Source organism: Triturus cristatus, chromosome 7, assembly GCF_964204655.1.
Source record: "Triturus cristatus chromosome 7, aTriCri1.1, whole genome shotgun sequence".
Classification (NCBI taxonomy): Eukaryota; Metazoa; Chordata; class Amphibia; order Caudata; family Salamandridae; genus Triturus; species Triturus cristatus.
The window spans coordinates 1,041,622,641-1,041,639,419 of NC_140590.1; the positions used below are offsets into that span (position 1 = coordinate 1,041,622,641).

Below are 16,779 nucleotides of genomic sequence, written 5' to 3' on the forward strand. Positions count from 1 at the left end.
AGCTGCAAGAGAAGACAAGAGGAGTCAAGACTGCAAGGTGGTGAGAGAGGCATTGTGTATTATCGGCTGGGCCACCGAGCAGTTTGAGGGTTTTAGAGAAATTTAAAACTCAAAATAAAATGGGCAGACATCAGAAACAAGTTAATGCTGTAGCAAAAGTCGATGGAGCGACCGGGCTGAAAGCAAAAAAACGCCTGGTACAAGCTAAAGGGGCACAGACTTTAGCCAAAGATCCAGACGTGATTAGCTGCGCAGGGCTAATTTTAAGCTCTGAGAGCTCCACAGAAGAACTATATGAGTCACAGCCTGAGCTAAAGCCTGGGCTACAGCATGGGGGAGAAGACCTCAGTCCTGTAAATGTCGTAATTAATGGACCTAATGAAGGTGAAAAGGGACAGTTTAGCAACTCCACGCCTGGAACTAACAAGACAGAACAAACATTTTTTAAAGATTTTCCCTTGTTCGTCAACAAGAATATCCCGTTGTTAGATACTCAAGGCTCATCACATCCAAGTACTGCCCCGTTAGTAACCATAGAAAAAGAGACAGTAGAGACAGTAAGTAATCACCTTGAGAGGCCAAATATTTCCCTATCCTCCCAAGTCCCAGCTCTAGCTCTGGCACCCTCAACATCTTCTTACTTAGAGGGGGGAAACTGGTCGCTCTCTCAGGCCAGTTCACCTGTCTCATCTGACCAGCAGTCGCTACCTGAACAGTCTTCTAATATAGAAAACATCTCACAACAGCACCAAGAAAGTCTGCAGCATCTACAGCATCTACAGGAAATATCTTGTGCAACAAGAGAGAAGGGCCCAGAACTATTACTGGGTCAAGTTATTACACAAGAAAAGCCACAACTCTCATCTACCGGGGCCAACACGCAACAGATGGAAATTAAAACGTTACTTAATATCATTTTGGAGGAGATCAGGGATATGAAAAAGTCCCAAGCACTCGAGACAGCCGCTTTCCATCTCAGGCTGAAGAATATTGAAGAATCGATTTCTGGTATCCCTGTTAGATTGGAAGAGGCAGAGTCAAGGATAGCTCATTTGGAGGATCAGACAATATTGCCCTTGAGAAAAAATTGTAAGATTTTGAGAATCATTCACGCCGCTCTAACCTTCGAACTCTGGGAGTACCGGAGGGGAGCGAGGGGACCAATACCCTCCTCTGGGTCCAAGCACTCATTAAGCAAAGAGTTCTACCGGATTTTACTGGTGATCTGACATTAACTAGGGCGCATCGGGTTCCTTCGCATCCCACCCACAATTTTAATACATTTTGCTGATTACAGAATCAATGAGATTGTCCTAACCAAAGCTATTCAGCAGAGACAGTTTGTTATTAGCGATGGTATTAAATGTCGGATTTCCCCAGATATGTCTGTTGTAGCGGCGCGCAGGCATAAATAATTTATTAAGCTTTTGTATTTATTTAAGGCACAGGGAGCTCAGGCGTTCATCGCACAACAATCTAAATTAAGGGTGCTGGTTAAAGGAAAGTTTCATATGCTTTCGCGTGTAGAGGAAGCTCAGGAGTTATTGAATGAGATTACTGCTTCGAGATGAATCGGTGTTGAATTGAATTCTTGGAAATGACTTCAGTTTGATCTATGCTCACTGGGTCTTCTTTGTTATGTGGGGGGGGGGGTAGGGGGGGTAGGGTGCAGATACAGGGCACCCCATAGGCCAAAGGCAGGGAGAGATGTGAGCTGCGGTACCTGAGGGGACGACCACATCTCTGGGGGGGGGGGGGGGTTCAGGGGGTCAGGGAGCAAAGGGGAAAAAAAGGAGATGCTCAATTGAATCTAAGGATACGTACGAAATGAAGAATATACAGATCATTATAAGACGGAATGGAAGGAAATTGTATAACAGTTACAACGGTCTGGTGAGAGATTTGAATAGTACTGTAATTATTATGCACTTTGGCGCTAGTTGCACTTTAGAGCTAAGTTATTGTGATTATGGATATTTGTTCATTTATTATAGTTAGATGAGATTTTTGGGTTGTGTTGTTAAATTTAGTATGCATTTAAAGCACTTTAGGCATCATATTGTATTTTATTGCACTTTATTACACCTTAGGCTTGACGATAAAGGATCTTCAGTGCTTGAAGGCAATATTCTGGTTAGAACTCTTTCCAATGCTGTACTGAATATTGGCTGCTTTGTAGCAAATGTTAATTATGCCTTCAGGGAGTCAAAGGATAGTATGACTAAACACATTTCTCTATAGTATGCAATTATGTATTATGCACTAAGCACTACGCACTTTATTCAACATTGTCACTTTATATTTATAGTTATTTAGATATTGATAATGAACACGCTTTCAGGGAAATTACGAAGCTGCTTACTCCAATTAAGATTATTAACAGCACTGACACTTTATTATATTGCTTGTCGGTTGTTGACTGTGTACAAATCTGGGGGTGGGAGAGTTCACCTCCCCCCCTCTTTTCTTTTTCTGCTATGGAAAAAATATGGAGATTAATTTAGGAAAGTTATTTTATAGTTTGATATTGATGTACTTTGATTGCACTGTCACTTTATATATTATCCTTCACAATGCATAGAAAAGATTTAGTAATAAGCATGTGCATACGAAACCAAATATTTACTTTTATCGGTAATGGTACCTAATCAACAGGCAACTAGAGACAGGGTTAGAATTCTTTCCTTTAACGCTAATGGTTTGAATAATAAAACCAAAGCGAGGGCAGTGGAAGAATGGCTAAAGGGCTACTCCCCAGACATTATTATTCTGCAGGAAACACACTATATTGCAAATAAAAGGTTTTCATTTAATATACTTCAGAAGTGGGCTGGTAGCAGCTATCTATCATCGTCAGGCACAGCTCAAAGAGAAGTGCCATATTTTTAAACACATTTTTTCCTTTTTGGCGAAAACATTCCCAGATAGACAAAGAGGGAAGGTGGGGATTAGTCAGTGGCACAGTAAATAAGATTAGGCTGACCATAGCCACGATCTATGCCCTAATAAAAGATAATCCTGGTTCCCTACAGGATCTGTTTCATGCATTGTTGCTAATTCCCAGACCAATTTTTTTAGGTGGGGATTTTAATTATTTACAGAATCCAGGATTAGATTCATCTTCAGGGATGCGGAAACAAAAAAAGTTGGGGCAATATTAAAGGAATGCAAAATTAAATTAAATCTACTGGATTGTTGGTGGTCAAGATACCCAGAGAAAAGAGAGCACTTGTGCTACTCAGCAAAATACAACTCAGCCGCCAGACTCGACTATTTTTTAATTTCTAAAGAATTGTCCCAAATTAACTGTACTTATATACAAAATAGTTTTTCGGATCATACACTATTAAAATTAGATCTATCAGGAATAAGCAGGGATGAAAAAACCTTAAAATGGACATTTAATAGAGTACAGTTGGAAGATGATGAATGGTGTAGGCAAATTCAGGGGGAAATAGATGCATTTTTTAGTATCAACAAGAATACCGCTTCGCTAGAGAATGTGTGTGAGGCCTTTAAGACCACAATCTGTGGGGTCATTTAATCTACCACTCGAAACAACCGGGAAGAAGGTCCGGGGTAACGACGGACAGAGCGTTGCCTCACGCCCTGAGTTGTTACCAGGAGTGTAGGACGCATCCCCGATTCATGACTGGTGATATATGTACATCCCTACGGTGCAGCATATCTTCAGATAAGCAGGTACATGTGTAGGTTGTTTCGTTCCTTTCTTAACTTGTTTTCCACAATTTTGCAGTAGTGTTATTATACGGTCCTGACGAAAGCCACTGTCATTTTGTTTAGACACAGGTTGGCTGAAACATGTAGACCTTTGAGGACGTGTTCCTATAACATTTGTGTACACGGTCTCCTCTAATATTCCTGCTTTTTTATTTTGATACCACTGGATATTGAATAAAAATATTTTTCTATTGGTAATCAATTTTTTTTTTTTTTTTTTTTTTTTTTTTGAAACCGTTTATTGCAATCTCAAGAATATACAAGTATGGGCCTACAACCTTCCGGCCGGCCGCTAGAATGACAGGAGCATCTGACATACGTACAAAAACACTTGGCGTTGCAGAGAAGCAAAATCAGGAGGTATCAGCGTCGTGGGCCACATCACTCTGACCCCACAATACGGTTTCATTTTATACAAACAACACAAAAACCACACCCGCAAGGCAACCCGCAATCGAAAGTAACAGCACGTGCTCCCCGAATAGGGGACCCCAGCCATCCACAGGAGTCTAAAGAGGGGAAGGGGAACAGATCGAGGACTGGGGGAACTCCGTGCTCGGGGCTAGGGAAAGGAGTCAACTAAGGGGACGGGGCTGGTGAGGCCGCAGGCAGCCGTGGTGGCGCGCAGATACCCCCGCGGTAGGCGTTCCAGGGGCCCCATACTTTCACCCATGCCCCAGGCTTACCCCTCGCCACATACACCACCTTTTCTCGAAACATGCACCAATCCATGTGTTCTTTCCAGGCCGACACCGCCGGGGGCCTCTGGGATCCCCACAGTTGAGCAATGTCACGCTTAGCTATCATATATCCCAGAGTCACCCATCGCGTCTGCGGAACCGAGTAGTCAGTTGGTTCCCACACATTCAGCAGGCATCTCCTCGCTTCAGGTAGCAGCGCGACATGCGTAACCACTCGCAGGACCTCATGCACACCACGCCAGAATCGCTCCACCTTCGGGCATTCCCACAAAATATGCAAAAAAGTCGCCAAAGCACCACACCCACGCTTACACAACCCATCCTCAGCATAGCCCATACGCAGAAGCCTTGGCCCCGTCATGTAAACCCGATGGAGTATCTTAAGGTGGACGAAGCGAAGGCGAGCCGGTATGGCCACCTCCTTCGGAGAGGCCACCGCGGAAATCCAGTCTTCGTCGTCCAACTCCAGCCCGTCGGCAACCCAAGCCTCGCGGAGGCCAGTCAGCAAGCCCGAGCGGTCATTAATCAATTTTTTGTAAATAAGGGAGATCGTGCTGTCCGGAACGTGGCCATCCAGCACTCTATCCTCCAGGGGGGAAGACTCCGGGATGGAGGCGACGTCTGGGAAGACTGAGCCCAGCGCGTGACGGACCTGCAAGTACCGAAAGTATTCACTGCCCTGCAGCTGAAACTCCGTCTGCAGCGGCTCGAATGTTTTAAATCCCCCCCTCGTCCAGAGGTCCCCCACTTTACTGATGCCGATCGTGTCCCACTTCTCGAAGCCCTTCGAGGTCCACAGGGAGCCCAATCTCTCAGACGCGTACAACGGTGATGCCCGGGTCAAACGGTCCTTCCACCCCATAGCTGCGTTAGCCGCGTGCCATACGCGTACCATGACACGCGTAGGTCCCGTCAGGTGGGGTCCGGGCGCGCCAGAGTAGAGCGCTCGATTATAGTCGCCACCAGGCAGGAGCATCTTGTCCATTTCAAATGCCGGGTTTAAGGCGGGCCCGTAAAGGCCATGATTAATTGCAGCTAGCTGGGAGGCCCAGTAATACCGTTTAATATCCGGGAGGGCAATCCCCCCGTCGTACCATGGGAGCGTCAACTTCGCCAGGGCAACACGCGGCCTCCCGTCCCAGAACAGGCGGCGCTGTAGACTCTCCACCTCACGGAAGTAGCGCGCCGGGACTAAATCCATAGTATTCTGGAGAGCGTACAGGAAGCGTGGCAACGACATCATCTTAAACAATGCCGCCCGGCCGAGCGGCGAAAGCGGCAGGCGCCGCCAGCGCGCGACGTCCTCCTTCAAGCGCTGGAGGGGGGGAAGCAAATTCCGCTCGTAGCGGGCCTCCGGGTCCAGAGTAATGTAAACCCCCAGGTACCGAAACCCCTGTGAAGCAATCTGGATCGGACAGCCCCGCGGGAGGACGGGAGCCTCCCCGGAAAGCACATACACACATGATTTAGCCCAGTTGATGACAAGGCCTGAGTTGCGGCCGAATGAGCGCAAAACATCAACCAGGACAATCAGTGATTTACGCGGGGAGGCTAGGTACAAAAGGATATCGTCAGCGTATAGGGACACGCGGTCCTCATACTCGGGGGTCCAACGGAGACCACGGATGGAAGGGTGCCACCGCAGCCACTCCGCCAGGGGTTCCAAGGCCAGCGCGAACAGGAGCGGCGACAAGGGACAGCCCTGTCGCGTGCCCCGTCCCAGCTCGAATGGGACCGATACTCTTCCATTCACCACCACCTGCGCCAATGGGCCCGAATACAACAATTTGACCCAGCTGATGAACCCCGGGCCAAATCCAAACTTCGCCAGCATAGCCCAGATGTATGGCCACTCGAGCGTGTCAAACGCCATGGTGGCGTCTAAGGACGCCAATATGGCCGGCTCCCGCACAAACGGGACACGCGCGAGCACCCCGTGCAAGCGCCGCAGATTAAGGGCCGTATTGCGATGGGGAATAAAGCCGGACTGGTCTTGGTGGACCAAATCGCCCACCACGCCGACCAGCCGGTTGGCTAGCACCTTGGCGAGGATTTTGGGCTCCGCATTCAAGAGCGAGATAGGCCGGTAGGATGTAACCCGGTCTCGAGGTCTCCCTTCCTTGTGGATCACCACGATTGTAGCCAGACGTTGGTCCGGCGGGAGGGAGCCCAGCGAGTGGGCCGCCAGGAACATCGCACGGAGGTGGGGTGCCAGTACATCCGGTCGCAGCTTATACAACTCGACAGGGATACCGTTCGGGCCCATGGCCTTGCCGGATGCGACCGAGCGTATGGCGAGGGCAATTTCGTCGGAGGTAGGAGCGGCATCTAACGACACCCTGTCTTCCACCGAAAGGGAAGGCAGCGCGATATCCCTAAGCAGGGCATGGGAATCCTCCTCCGAGCAGGGAGAAACCGGGGAATACACCTCGCGGAAATAATCCGCGAAACAAGAGACAATGTCTTCTGGCTCGGTGACACGCACACCATCCATCCTCTCAATCAGCGGGACCACACGACTCGCTCTCTCCTTTTTATCCAACCATGCAAGCAGTTTACCAGCCTTATCACCCACATCATACAGTCGCCCCTGTTGCTCTCTATAGAGGCCCCTGGCCGCCTCCGTGACGAGGGCCCTGTAGGCCGCCTGCTTAAGTTGTAGGACATGTAGTGCAGCATCTGTCACCCCACCCTCTAGATCACCCTCCAATTCAGCGATTTCGGCCTCCACCCGGGTCACCTCCTCCTGCTCGCGCCTCCGGGCATGGGAAATAAAGGAGAGGGCCTCCCCTCTAAGAACTGTTTTGAAGGCTTCCCACAGGGAGATAGCCGAAGGGACGGACCCCACATTCTCATCGAAATACCGCTGCAAGGATTTAATCAAATCAGCGCGAATAGTGGGGTCGCGCAGGTACCAGGCATTGATTGGAGCTACCCTGCCCTCCCCCCTCGGGAAGACATCAACGTGCAACAGGAGCGGGGAGTGATCTGAAATACCCCGCGCCAAATGGCGCACCTCTCCTACCCTCCCAACATAGGCCGCAGGGACAAGGACATAATCAAGCCGTGAGAGGCTACCATGGGCACCCGAGTGGAAAGTGTACTGCAGCTGCGTGGGATGTTTTAAGCGCCAGCAGTCCACCAATCCCAGTGTATCTAAGAAGCCGGACAGCCACGCCTGCGCCCGGGGGAGGTCCCTAGGGGGGTGACGATCCACGGTCCCAGAAACCACCGCATTGAAGTCCCCCCCAACCACCAGAAGCCCCCCCGGAAGGTCAAGGAGGAGGCGCCCTAGGTCTGCAAAAGTCGTAGACTGTAACCCCGGTGGGACGTACACTGATACAAAGACAACTACTTTACCCTCCATTCTCCCCACTAAGACAGTGTAGCGTCCCCTCTCATCATGGCGCACCTCGTCTATTTCCAACGGGAGCGAGTTCTTCACCATGATGCCCACCCCCCGTGAGCCCGACGTGAAGCCCGAGTGGGCCACCAAGCGATAGCCACGCCGATTCATGGCACAATAGGAATTACCAATAAGGTGTGTCTCCTGCAGAAAGACCACATCCGGCGAAAGTCGTTTCAAATACTGCAGGACCACACCTCGCTTAATCCTATCCCCCAGTCCGTTAACGTTCCAGGACAATAAAGTCAGGTCCCTACCCCCCATCACATACAGAAGCCATCATTCGTCCCCCCGAGAGCACCTTAAAAACACCAATACAATAAAGGGTTTGCCTTGCGGTAAAAACGAACAACACCCCACCCCAACCCACCCATCCCAACAGAACTCCCCCCTCCCTGCACCCCTGCATGAGCCCAAACAGCCCCCCCAAAGTGCAGTGTGCCTGTCGCCCCATGAATGATTAAACTAACTAGTCCCCCAGAGGAGGAGGGAGAGCCCCCAAGAGACCCCGTACCACCTCCACAGGAGGGAGACTTAACGAACAGTCAAAAATGACGACAATGTTGTCCAGAGCGAGGCCTACTATTAGTCCCTCAGTCCTGATCCGGCGAGCCCTCCCCTCCAACCGCGCCCCCCCCACCCCCCCGGCCCCGATCCCCGGGCAAGGAGTCCAACCAGTCCCCGGCCGCCTCGGGACGATCAAAAAAGTGCGTGCGGCCATCCACTTCCACCCGCAACTTAGCTGGAAAAAGCATCGCATACTTGAGGTTCAAGTCCCGTAGACGACGTTTGACTCCGAGAAAGCTCAGTCTCTGCTTCTGGACCGCTGGGGTGAAATCAGGATAGAAGTTTACGTCCATATTGTCAAGTCTGACCGGTCCTTGTTGCCTAGAAGTCTGAAGGATAGCGTCTCTGTCCCGAAAGTTGAAAATCCGGGCAATGAGAGGCCTCGGAGGGGCTCCGGCCTTAGGTCTTCCTCCGGGAACCCTGTGGGCACGTTCCACCGCAAAGAATTTACTCAGCCCCCGGGGCTGGAGATGGGTGAGAATCAGGTCCTCCACAAACAGGTCCGCCGCCGCCTCCTCACGTCCCTCCGGCACCCCGACAATGCGGACATTGTTCCTCCGGGCCCGACCCTCGGAATCCTCCAGTCGACGATCCATCAGGGCGCTCGCCTGGCCAAGCCGGCGCACCTCCTTTTGGAGGGCTGCCACGTCCGCTGCAAGGCCCGAGGTGGTGTGGGCCAAAGAATCGACCCGGTCATTGGTCTTGGATAAATCAGCCCTCACCAGGCCAACATCCACGTGGACCGAGTCAATCTTTTGCGCCAGTGTGTCAAAGCGCTGGTCCACCGAGGCCTTCATCTCAGCGATAGCGCCCATGACATCTCGCAGGGTCAGATCCGCGGGCAGCGCAGGAGCATCAGTCGGGCCCTCAGGGGACCCACGCGGCACCTCGGGAGATCCCTTCTGGAGGGTGTAGCGGTCCATGCTGTTGGACTGATGGGCTGCGCCACGGCGGGTCGATTTCACCTTTGCCCGGTCGCCATCTTGCTTTGTGGACATGGTTTCAGTCCCCAAATCGTGCCAATCACCTCGGAAAAAGCCGACAAACCAGTTCACGGGCTCCGGGGGGGGGCAACCACAGGTCCGCAGGACGGATCACAGCCGGCGGGCCAGCAGGGCACCCCAACGAGGCCACACCACCGCACACCGCCCCGCAACCCAACCTCGCCTACACAGCAAGGAGGGTGCAAAAGCGAAAGTGAAAGTGCGGGGTACGCGAGTCGCCCAGCCCTGCCCGCCGCTGTTGATCACTTTGTCTCCGGATCGCCCCGCAACTCCAATCCGGGGGGCCGGCGTGGAGAAGGCCGCAAACCTCAATCGGTGCTCCCGCCGGTGTCCGAGGTCCAATTTGGAAGCGGAAAACGGGTGACACCTCAGCTCGGGCTCACCAACACAGTCCCCTCATCTAGAACAGGATATTTTCAGGATTTATGTAGGAGGTCACGGAGGTCCTCGGGAGCCTCGCACCTACGCGGCCATCTTGGTTGCGCGCTAGGCTCCTCTGGTAATCAATTTTAAACCACTTTTTCTAGTTCACACACTGCACTTAGCTTCACCACACTATAGGCAGCCTTTTTCACCAGGGGATCTTTACCCTCCATGTTACATCAATTAAAACATCCTTGAGCTCCTCCTTTTTACAGTAAATAAAGGTGTTGTAGCTCTTTAACTACACCAGGTGTGGTTAAGGGAGGTCCCAGATGATGAAGCATGCCACTTCGGTGTGTGATGGGACTTGGTCCCTTGTAGAAGGACTTCTTTATGTCTGAATATGCTGGTTTGTTGTTTTGGTGCTTCAGGTAGACTGTTGTAGACCCGCGGACTTTTGTGTTGTTAAAGTCTTAGTGATTTGGGGATTTGTCCGCGCAGGTCTTTAAATCCCGTAAGACCCCCTAACTAATTGTTTTTTTCGTCATTTAATCTAACCTGATTGCTGCCAGGCAGGCACAAATGCTAGAGAGAAATCTTCTTGAAGCAAAAGTTAAGTTTACAAATGAGCAATATCTAAAGGATAAAAACACTAGGAATAAGAAGGCCTTAGAAATAGTACGCCGGGAAATGCAAGATTATTACTACACCAAAGTTTATGCCTCTAATTCTGCTTATCTGCCGAAAGTGTACGAGGAGAGTGAATTTACAGGTAGATTCCTAGCCTGGCAAATTAAGGATAAACAAGCTCAGAATAGGGTGCATGCATTGACCAACAAGCTCACTAAGAGCCGCATCACAGATGAAAGTATGAAACAGAGCGAATTTATCAGACATTTGAATCCATTTACTCCAATAGACAAGAGGTTGATAGCAAGAAGTTAGATCTTTTTTTTAATGGATTACAAATTCCAGAATTAACTTCAAATCACCGTATGAAATTAATGGTCGATGCTTCAGCGCAAGAAATAGAAGGGGTGGTTCAATCAACGGGCAATGGTAAAGCCTGCGGGGAAGATGGTATCCCGATTGAATTTTTTACAAAATTTAGCGCAAGTCTGAAAAACGAACTCGTAATTTTGGCTAATCATATTCTGCACGGTGGGGAAATACCATCCTCCTTTCGCACCGCAGTGGTCGTTAGCTTTTAAAAAAAAGGAAAAAGATGAAGAGGATGTAAACTCATATAGGCCTATCAATTTGCTGAATTCAGATTATAAAATCATAGCAAAATTGATAGCCAATAGAATAAGCAACTGTATAGGGTCAATAATTCATAAAGATCAGTGTGGCTTTGTCGCAGGGCATCAACTCTCTTTTAACACCACTTTTTCAATTGAAGCTTTGGACTATTTTATACAAAATAAAATTCCAACCCAGATCATGCTTTTAGACACCGAAAAGGCTTTTGACTTGGTGTGATGAGAAAGCCTCTTTCATTCACTAGTAAAGTTTGGTTTTCCCCCTGAGTTGGTTAAAGTTATTTCAAAATTTTATGAGGGGACAACAGCTCAAATAATAGTGAATGGTAAGAAGGTGTGGGCCTGCAGAGTGGTCAGGGGTACCAGACAAGGATACCCCCTTTTTCCTCTGCTTTTCGCCTGCTTTATAGAACCTCTGGCTATAGCCATTCGTACTGTAGGTAATACAAAATTTCCAATGCCGGGAATGACTAATATTAAGCTTTATGCTGACGACATAGCCCTTTTTTTAAAACCAGAAAGGGAAGTGCAGACGCAAATTTTTAATTTCTTAAACCTCTTCAGTGCCCATGACGAGCTGGTCTCGTCATGGGCCGCGGTTGCGCTGTGCCCATGACGAGATCAGCTCGTCATAAACCCCGCCCGCTAATGTAACGCCCGGCACAGGGCGGGGAAAGGGGCGGGCACTGAAGGGGTTAAGGAATTTCAATCGGTTGGCGGTTATTAAATAAATACAGCTAAAACAGAGATTATGCTTTGCAACTGCACACCTGATTCGCTATTGGTGGACTTAGTTCCTTTGATTAAAATGCGACCCAAGAGGTATTTGGGGATATACGGAACAGAAAACATTAATGATCTTTATGTTTTAAATTATATCCCCCTTATACATAAAATAAAGAAAAAAACTGTTAAATTGGAAAGATTTCCCAGTTTCAATAATAGGTCGAGTAGGCATAATTCGAATGATGATACTACCTCTGTGTAATTTTCTCTTTTTAGCCATTCCCAATGCAGTCCAAAGGAAGTTTTATAAGGAAGTTCAAGGTCTTATTTCTACATTCATATGGGCAAATAAAGCGTCTAGGCTTTCAATGGATACGCTTTTTAGACCAGCATCAGAAGGGGGACTAGCTCTTCCTGATTTGAAAGAGTACTATTACGCTAACTTTGCACACATTACATATAGAACTGTGAAGGTCTTAAATATTAATAGGTATGATAATTTTTTTCTAGACTTAATTCATAAGGAATATCTAATCGAAGATTTTATGCCTTTAATAATAGCTCCCAAAAAAGTAAGGTATAAAACCCTTCAATGGAACATTAAACGGAAAAAACAGCTATATAAACATTATTCGATCTTTACTATAAATGAAGTAACCATCCTCTCAGATATCCAAATTGGGCAAGATTCATTATTAGAACCAGAAATTATGTCCAATTGCAAAAATAAGGGTTTCAGTAAAATAGGAGATTTTTTGATGGGAGGCTGGAAGACCTGGTCTGAAATAGAACCAATGCTTAGACACAGCAGAGTCATTCTGCAATGGTCATTCGTGAGGGTAAAAAGTGTTCTAATGAATCTGAACCCTACACATATCTGTGATGCTAGTGAGATTGTAAAGCAACTAGTAAATTAAACGCATCGCTTGTCAATAAGTGTTTGGGTTTCTTTGTTCCGGACTCAAGGGGCAAACACATTATATCAAAAAGCACAAAAAATTGGTAAACCAGGAAGGGTTACATATTTCCAGTATGGACTGGAATCAGATCAATAAGTATAACAGCACCTTGCTGAAAGCGGCTAATTTTAAGCGGATGCAGTTTTACTCCAAGTGGCTGCTATATCACACCCCAGATTTTCTACACAAAATGAATCCCCAGATTTCATCAAATTACTTTTGATGCAATTCAACGGAAGGGGGGAACTGGACTCATATTATTTGTGAATGCCCGAAACTAGGTGAATTCTGAGAAAGCGTTAATAGATATTGTCATGATATATTGAAAGTCTCTCAACCACTGGATACCCAGACAATAGTCTTAGGATACTCCACAGGGTTTACAGCTACTATGTTACAGAAAAAACTGATATGTATCCTGGTTTTAGCTGCACGATCTCTGATCCTTCAAAATTGGAGATCGAATGACTTTTCCATCCCAACACAGCTATTTAGTAAATTGATTAGAATTAAAGAGCAGGAAAGAAAGTATGCTTTAAGAGCCAGCTCCTATAAGAAGTTCAAGGCTTTGTGGGAAGACTCGGATTAAACTATAGTGGCAGGCTGCTATTTTCTTGGATTAGATAAGCTTTTAAAATATTGTTAAATTATATTGTACTGCTAAAGATGTGAATTTTTGTAAATTTTAGACCTTTTAAGTTCATGAACTATGTATGGCTGTTAATCATCAGTTGTAATAGTGTAAATACGTCAATTCTGTTTTCTTTTTAGGAATTTTGTACTATGAATAGATGAGCTATCGCCAAATAAAAAAAAAATATTTTTTAAAAAGTAGCAGGCACCCACCCTTCAAATAAGACAATGAAATTGAACCGCTGAACAAAGTAAATTTGAGGGTGTAGGGTCAAAGGCAGTTTAGTTGTGAACTTTAAAATGCATTTTTTAAGCCTGTCTTCTAAGCTCGGCTTCTGAGTGATCTCCAGGAAGACTGACAGATATCAATTGAAAGGGGAAAAAAAAACTTAGTCACCAAGGTCACCACGATCAGCTAGGAGCCTCAGCTGCATCATGCTGCAAGGTTCGAGGTAAATCGACACACAGAGAGTTCCTGCCAACCACGTACCACCCTGAGGTACAGTTGTTAGGCCAGACACGTCTCGCCCATGCTCGGCAAGTGATGGTAGTAGAAGCAGAGAAAGTGAAGCAAAACTTTCTGCTATAGGCAATGATCCAAAATACGCTCTCTTTGGAGGTGGGATACTGATCTCTACTTCCACCTCTCTTTTAAGGGTTCCACACTCTACCCCGAATGACGAAAGCTGCGAGCACTGACGTGTCAGATCAGATCTGTTGCATTGGGCACGGCCCATCTGTCCACCAGCCTCACCCGTGACACCGCCACTCTTTCTCTCCGTCTTTTTGTTTGCCTGTGTGCCATCTTGGCTGTAAATTCAAACCAGGTACACTGTAGTAGCCCCTCAGCTTGCACTGGTGTTTCTTAGATTTATAATGAATGTGCAGGTGCCTCAAAAGACCAATTTTACCAGGTACACATTTTGAAATTGCATTACATGGGTCAGTGGCTGTATCTGTCCCACCATCTATTTTCAGAGAAGTCAGAGTAGAATGGTGCATGTTTAGGAGAAGAAACAAAAGGATGAAGCATCTTCTTCAAAACGAGTTAGGCACACATAAGTGATAGAGATTAGTGCGCTATAAAACAGTACTAAGGCTGGAGCTGTTTGGACGACAGGAAAGTTGTGAGATTTCCTGACAGGCCAGGGTCTAGGAGTGGATGGTATGGCTAGTTCAAACTCCATCACTTTTAAGGTGCCCTAGAACTGCAGCCTTAGAAGCTCCAGAATGTTGGTAGGAATCACAGTTTTCTATGAACATAACACCATAACAATTTACAAATATATATATAAAACTCTCTTTCTTCCCTTGTTCAAACATGCTAATGTTAATACCCCATCATTTTCCACTTTACGACCATGTGCATTAGCTATGTGCCCACTTGGATTTACAAAGTTAAATAATTGAATACTATTAAACTCAGAGCAGAAACACTGCAAGATGGGGACAGATTCATTTCAATGACAAGGAGACACAGATAGAAAGAGAGAGAGCAAGTTTCCATTAGAACCTAGGTCAAGAACAATACACCACAGATGAGAAACAGATCCTCAAACATTGCACAAGAATAACTGTGAGATGCAATCACGTAGGGCATTTGTGAGGGCCCAGATCTATTGTCATACAGTGACACATCACAGCTGAAACAGGTTAGGTGGACAGACTCTAATGCATTCTCCTGGGTTTGGTGGGAAGGTCTCAAGGCTCACCTCCTCATGGAACACCTCATTGAGGATAACTCACAACCTATAGACTCACCTCCAGAATGTTGACAACAGAGACCCAAACCACCAAAGTGGCTTACGAACAAAAGGCCCAATTTAGAGTGTGGCAGACAGGAATTTACTCCGCCAGGATGATGGAGTAAAATACTCTGTTGCCCGGAGGAAGTACCCGTCCACCAAATTTCGAAATTTCCGAAGGCCCAGCAGACATCTCTTGCATTTACTGGAACCGCTGTCACAACAGTGCCTTATATGCTTTGAAAGTTCAACGAACTGTTCCATCAAAATGACCCCATCGCCACAGGATGTTCTCCCATAGTGTGCGGAACATTTTACTCTTTTCACTGTCCCTTTCTGCCAGGTTTTACATGGTGGGGATGGACTATAAAAACTTGCCATTTGTCTGCCCACTATGAATATGGGAGGGCAACAAATGAGAAAACCTCTGTCAGCCATTACTCTTTTGGGCTGTTGTAGGTGTATGTTGGCGGTGGAGATCGAGGAGTCTCCAATGTCAATATACCGGTGGTCCAGCCAGCTCTAAAAGAGGTGGGTGGACCTTCAGTTTGGCTGAGAGAGTACACCATCGCCATTGCCGCATACAACCATTTACGCCATACTCTAAAATGGGATCAAAGTTCCCCAGTGGAGAACCACTGCTGGATGAATCACAACTGTAAACAGCTATCTGCCATAACAGCCATGATGCACAATAATTGGAGAATCCTGTACTGTACAAATACCCGGTAAAATAATGGTATAAGGAAGCGTTGCATACGTAGTTCCTCAATATTCTAAATGGTCTCTCTGCAATTAGGGTGATTACTCTTGTGTACAGTTTCATACTTGGTCCCCACCTCATTCCTCTACATCTTTCTATTCTCGCAGGACTCTCACTGGGTGGATGAAAAACAGCTGTTTATTCGGCGGAACCAGGAAATTTTAGAAAAGGTACACAATAAAATATAAAAGTATTTTGCATAGCCTAAGTTAACTGCTACAACACTGTCTTGGCACTGATAGCAGATGTAGTGTTACTCAACTGAACTGTGCTCATTTTATGAACTTGCAGGAATGAACGCATTAGTGGACTTGCAGGTATTCAGACCGGTTACCATGTGGCTAAGGAGTGATTGTTATTTATCGTTTCTATAGTGCACAATCTACAATGAGTTTACCTTGAAGCACTTTTAGTAATACAGGAATCACTTTCCATATCGTTCCTCAGTTTCCGTCGCAGACTAGTATTAGATGAATTGGTCCAGTGAACCATCAAACTGTCCCTGGAAAAGGTAAAGAAGCAAGTTTGAAGACAGTGAAGCAAAAGGTAGAAACCTTATTGCTTAAAAAGCTAAGACAAGGTGACACAGTCACACATTTTTTCCTAGTAGCAAATTATGAGATGGATAGAGCACATGAACGTATTAAAAATTACACAGGTGTGTGATTTGTGGTGGAGAGGAGTATGCAAGAACAACAATGCTCAAACCTCTCCCCATCCCTCTTGCATCATACCTGTCTGGAGTGAAATCACAGATCTTCCCATCTGTGCACCTCCTGCACAGAGGAACCAATGTCTCCTGTGCAGAAGCCTGGAAGGCATGCTGAGAGGAGAGCGGCCCTTGTTCTGCCCAACAATACAATACCCCTGCTCCGGATGTCAGAATTGTTTCTTTCGAAAGTACACCCA

At 47.0% G+C, this 16,779-nt stretch overlaps 1 protein-coding gene across 2 annotated transcripts in view; it reads left to right on the top strand.

Moving 5' to 3' along the window:
* JAKMIP2 (janus kinase and microtubule interacting protein 2) overlaps positions 1–16,779 on the top strand; it is a 354,418-nt gene that overhangs the window by 261,511 nt on the left and 76,128 nt on the right. For both annotated transcript variants that reach the window (XM_085618096.1, XM_085618097.1), the window contains exon 13: positions 15,978–16,040. In XM_085618096.1, coding sequence (XP_085474222.1) covers positions 15,978–16,040 — 63 coding nt within the window. The remainder of the gene's footprint in view (positions 1–15,977; positions 16,041–16,779) is intronic.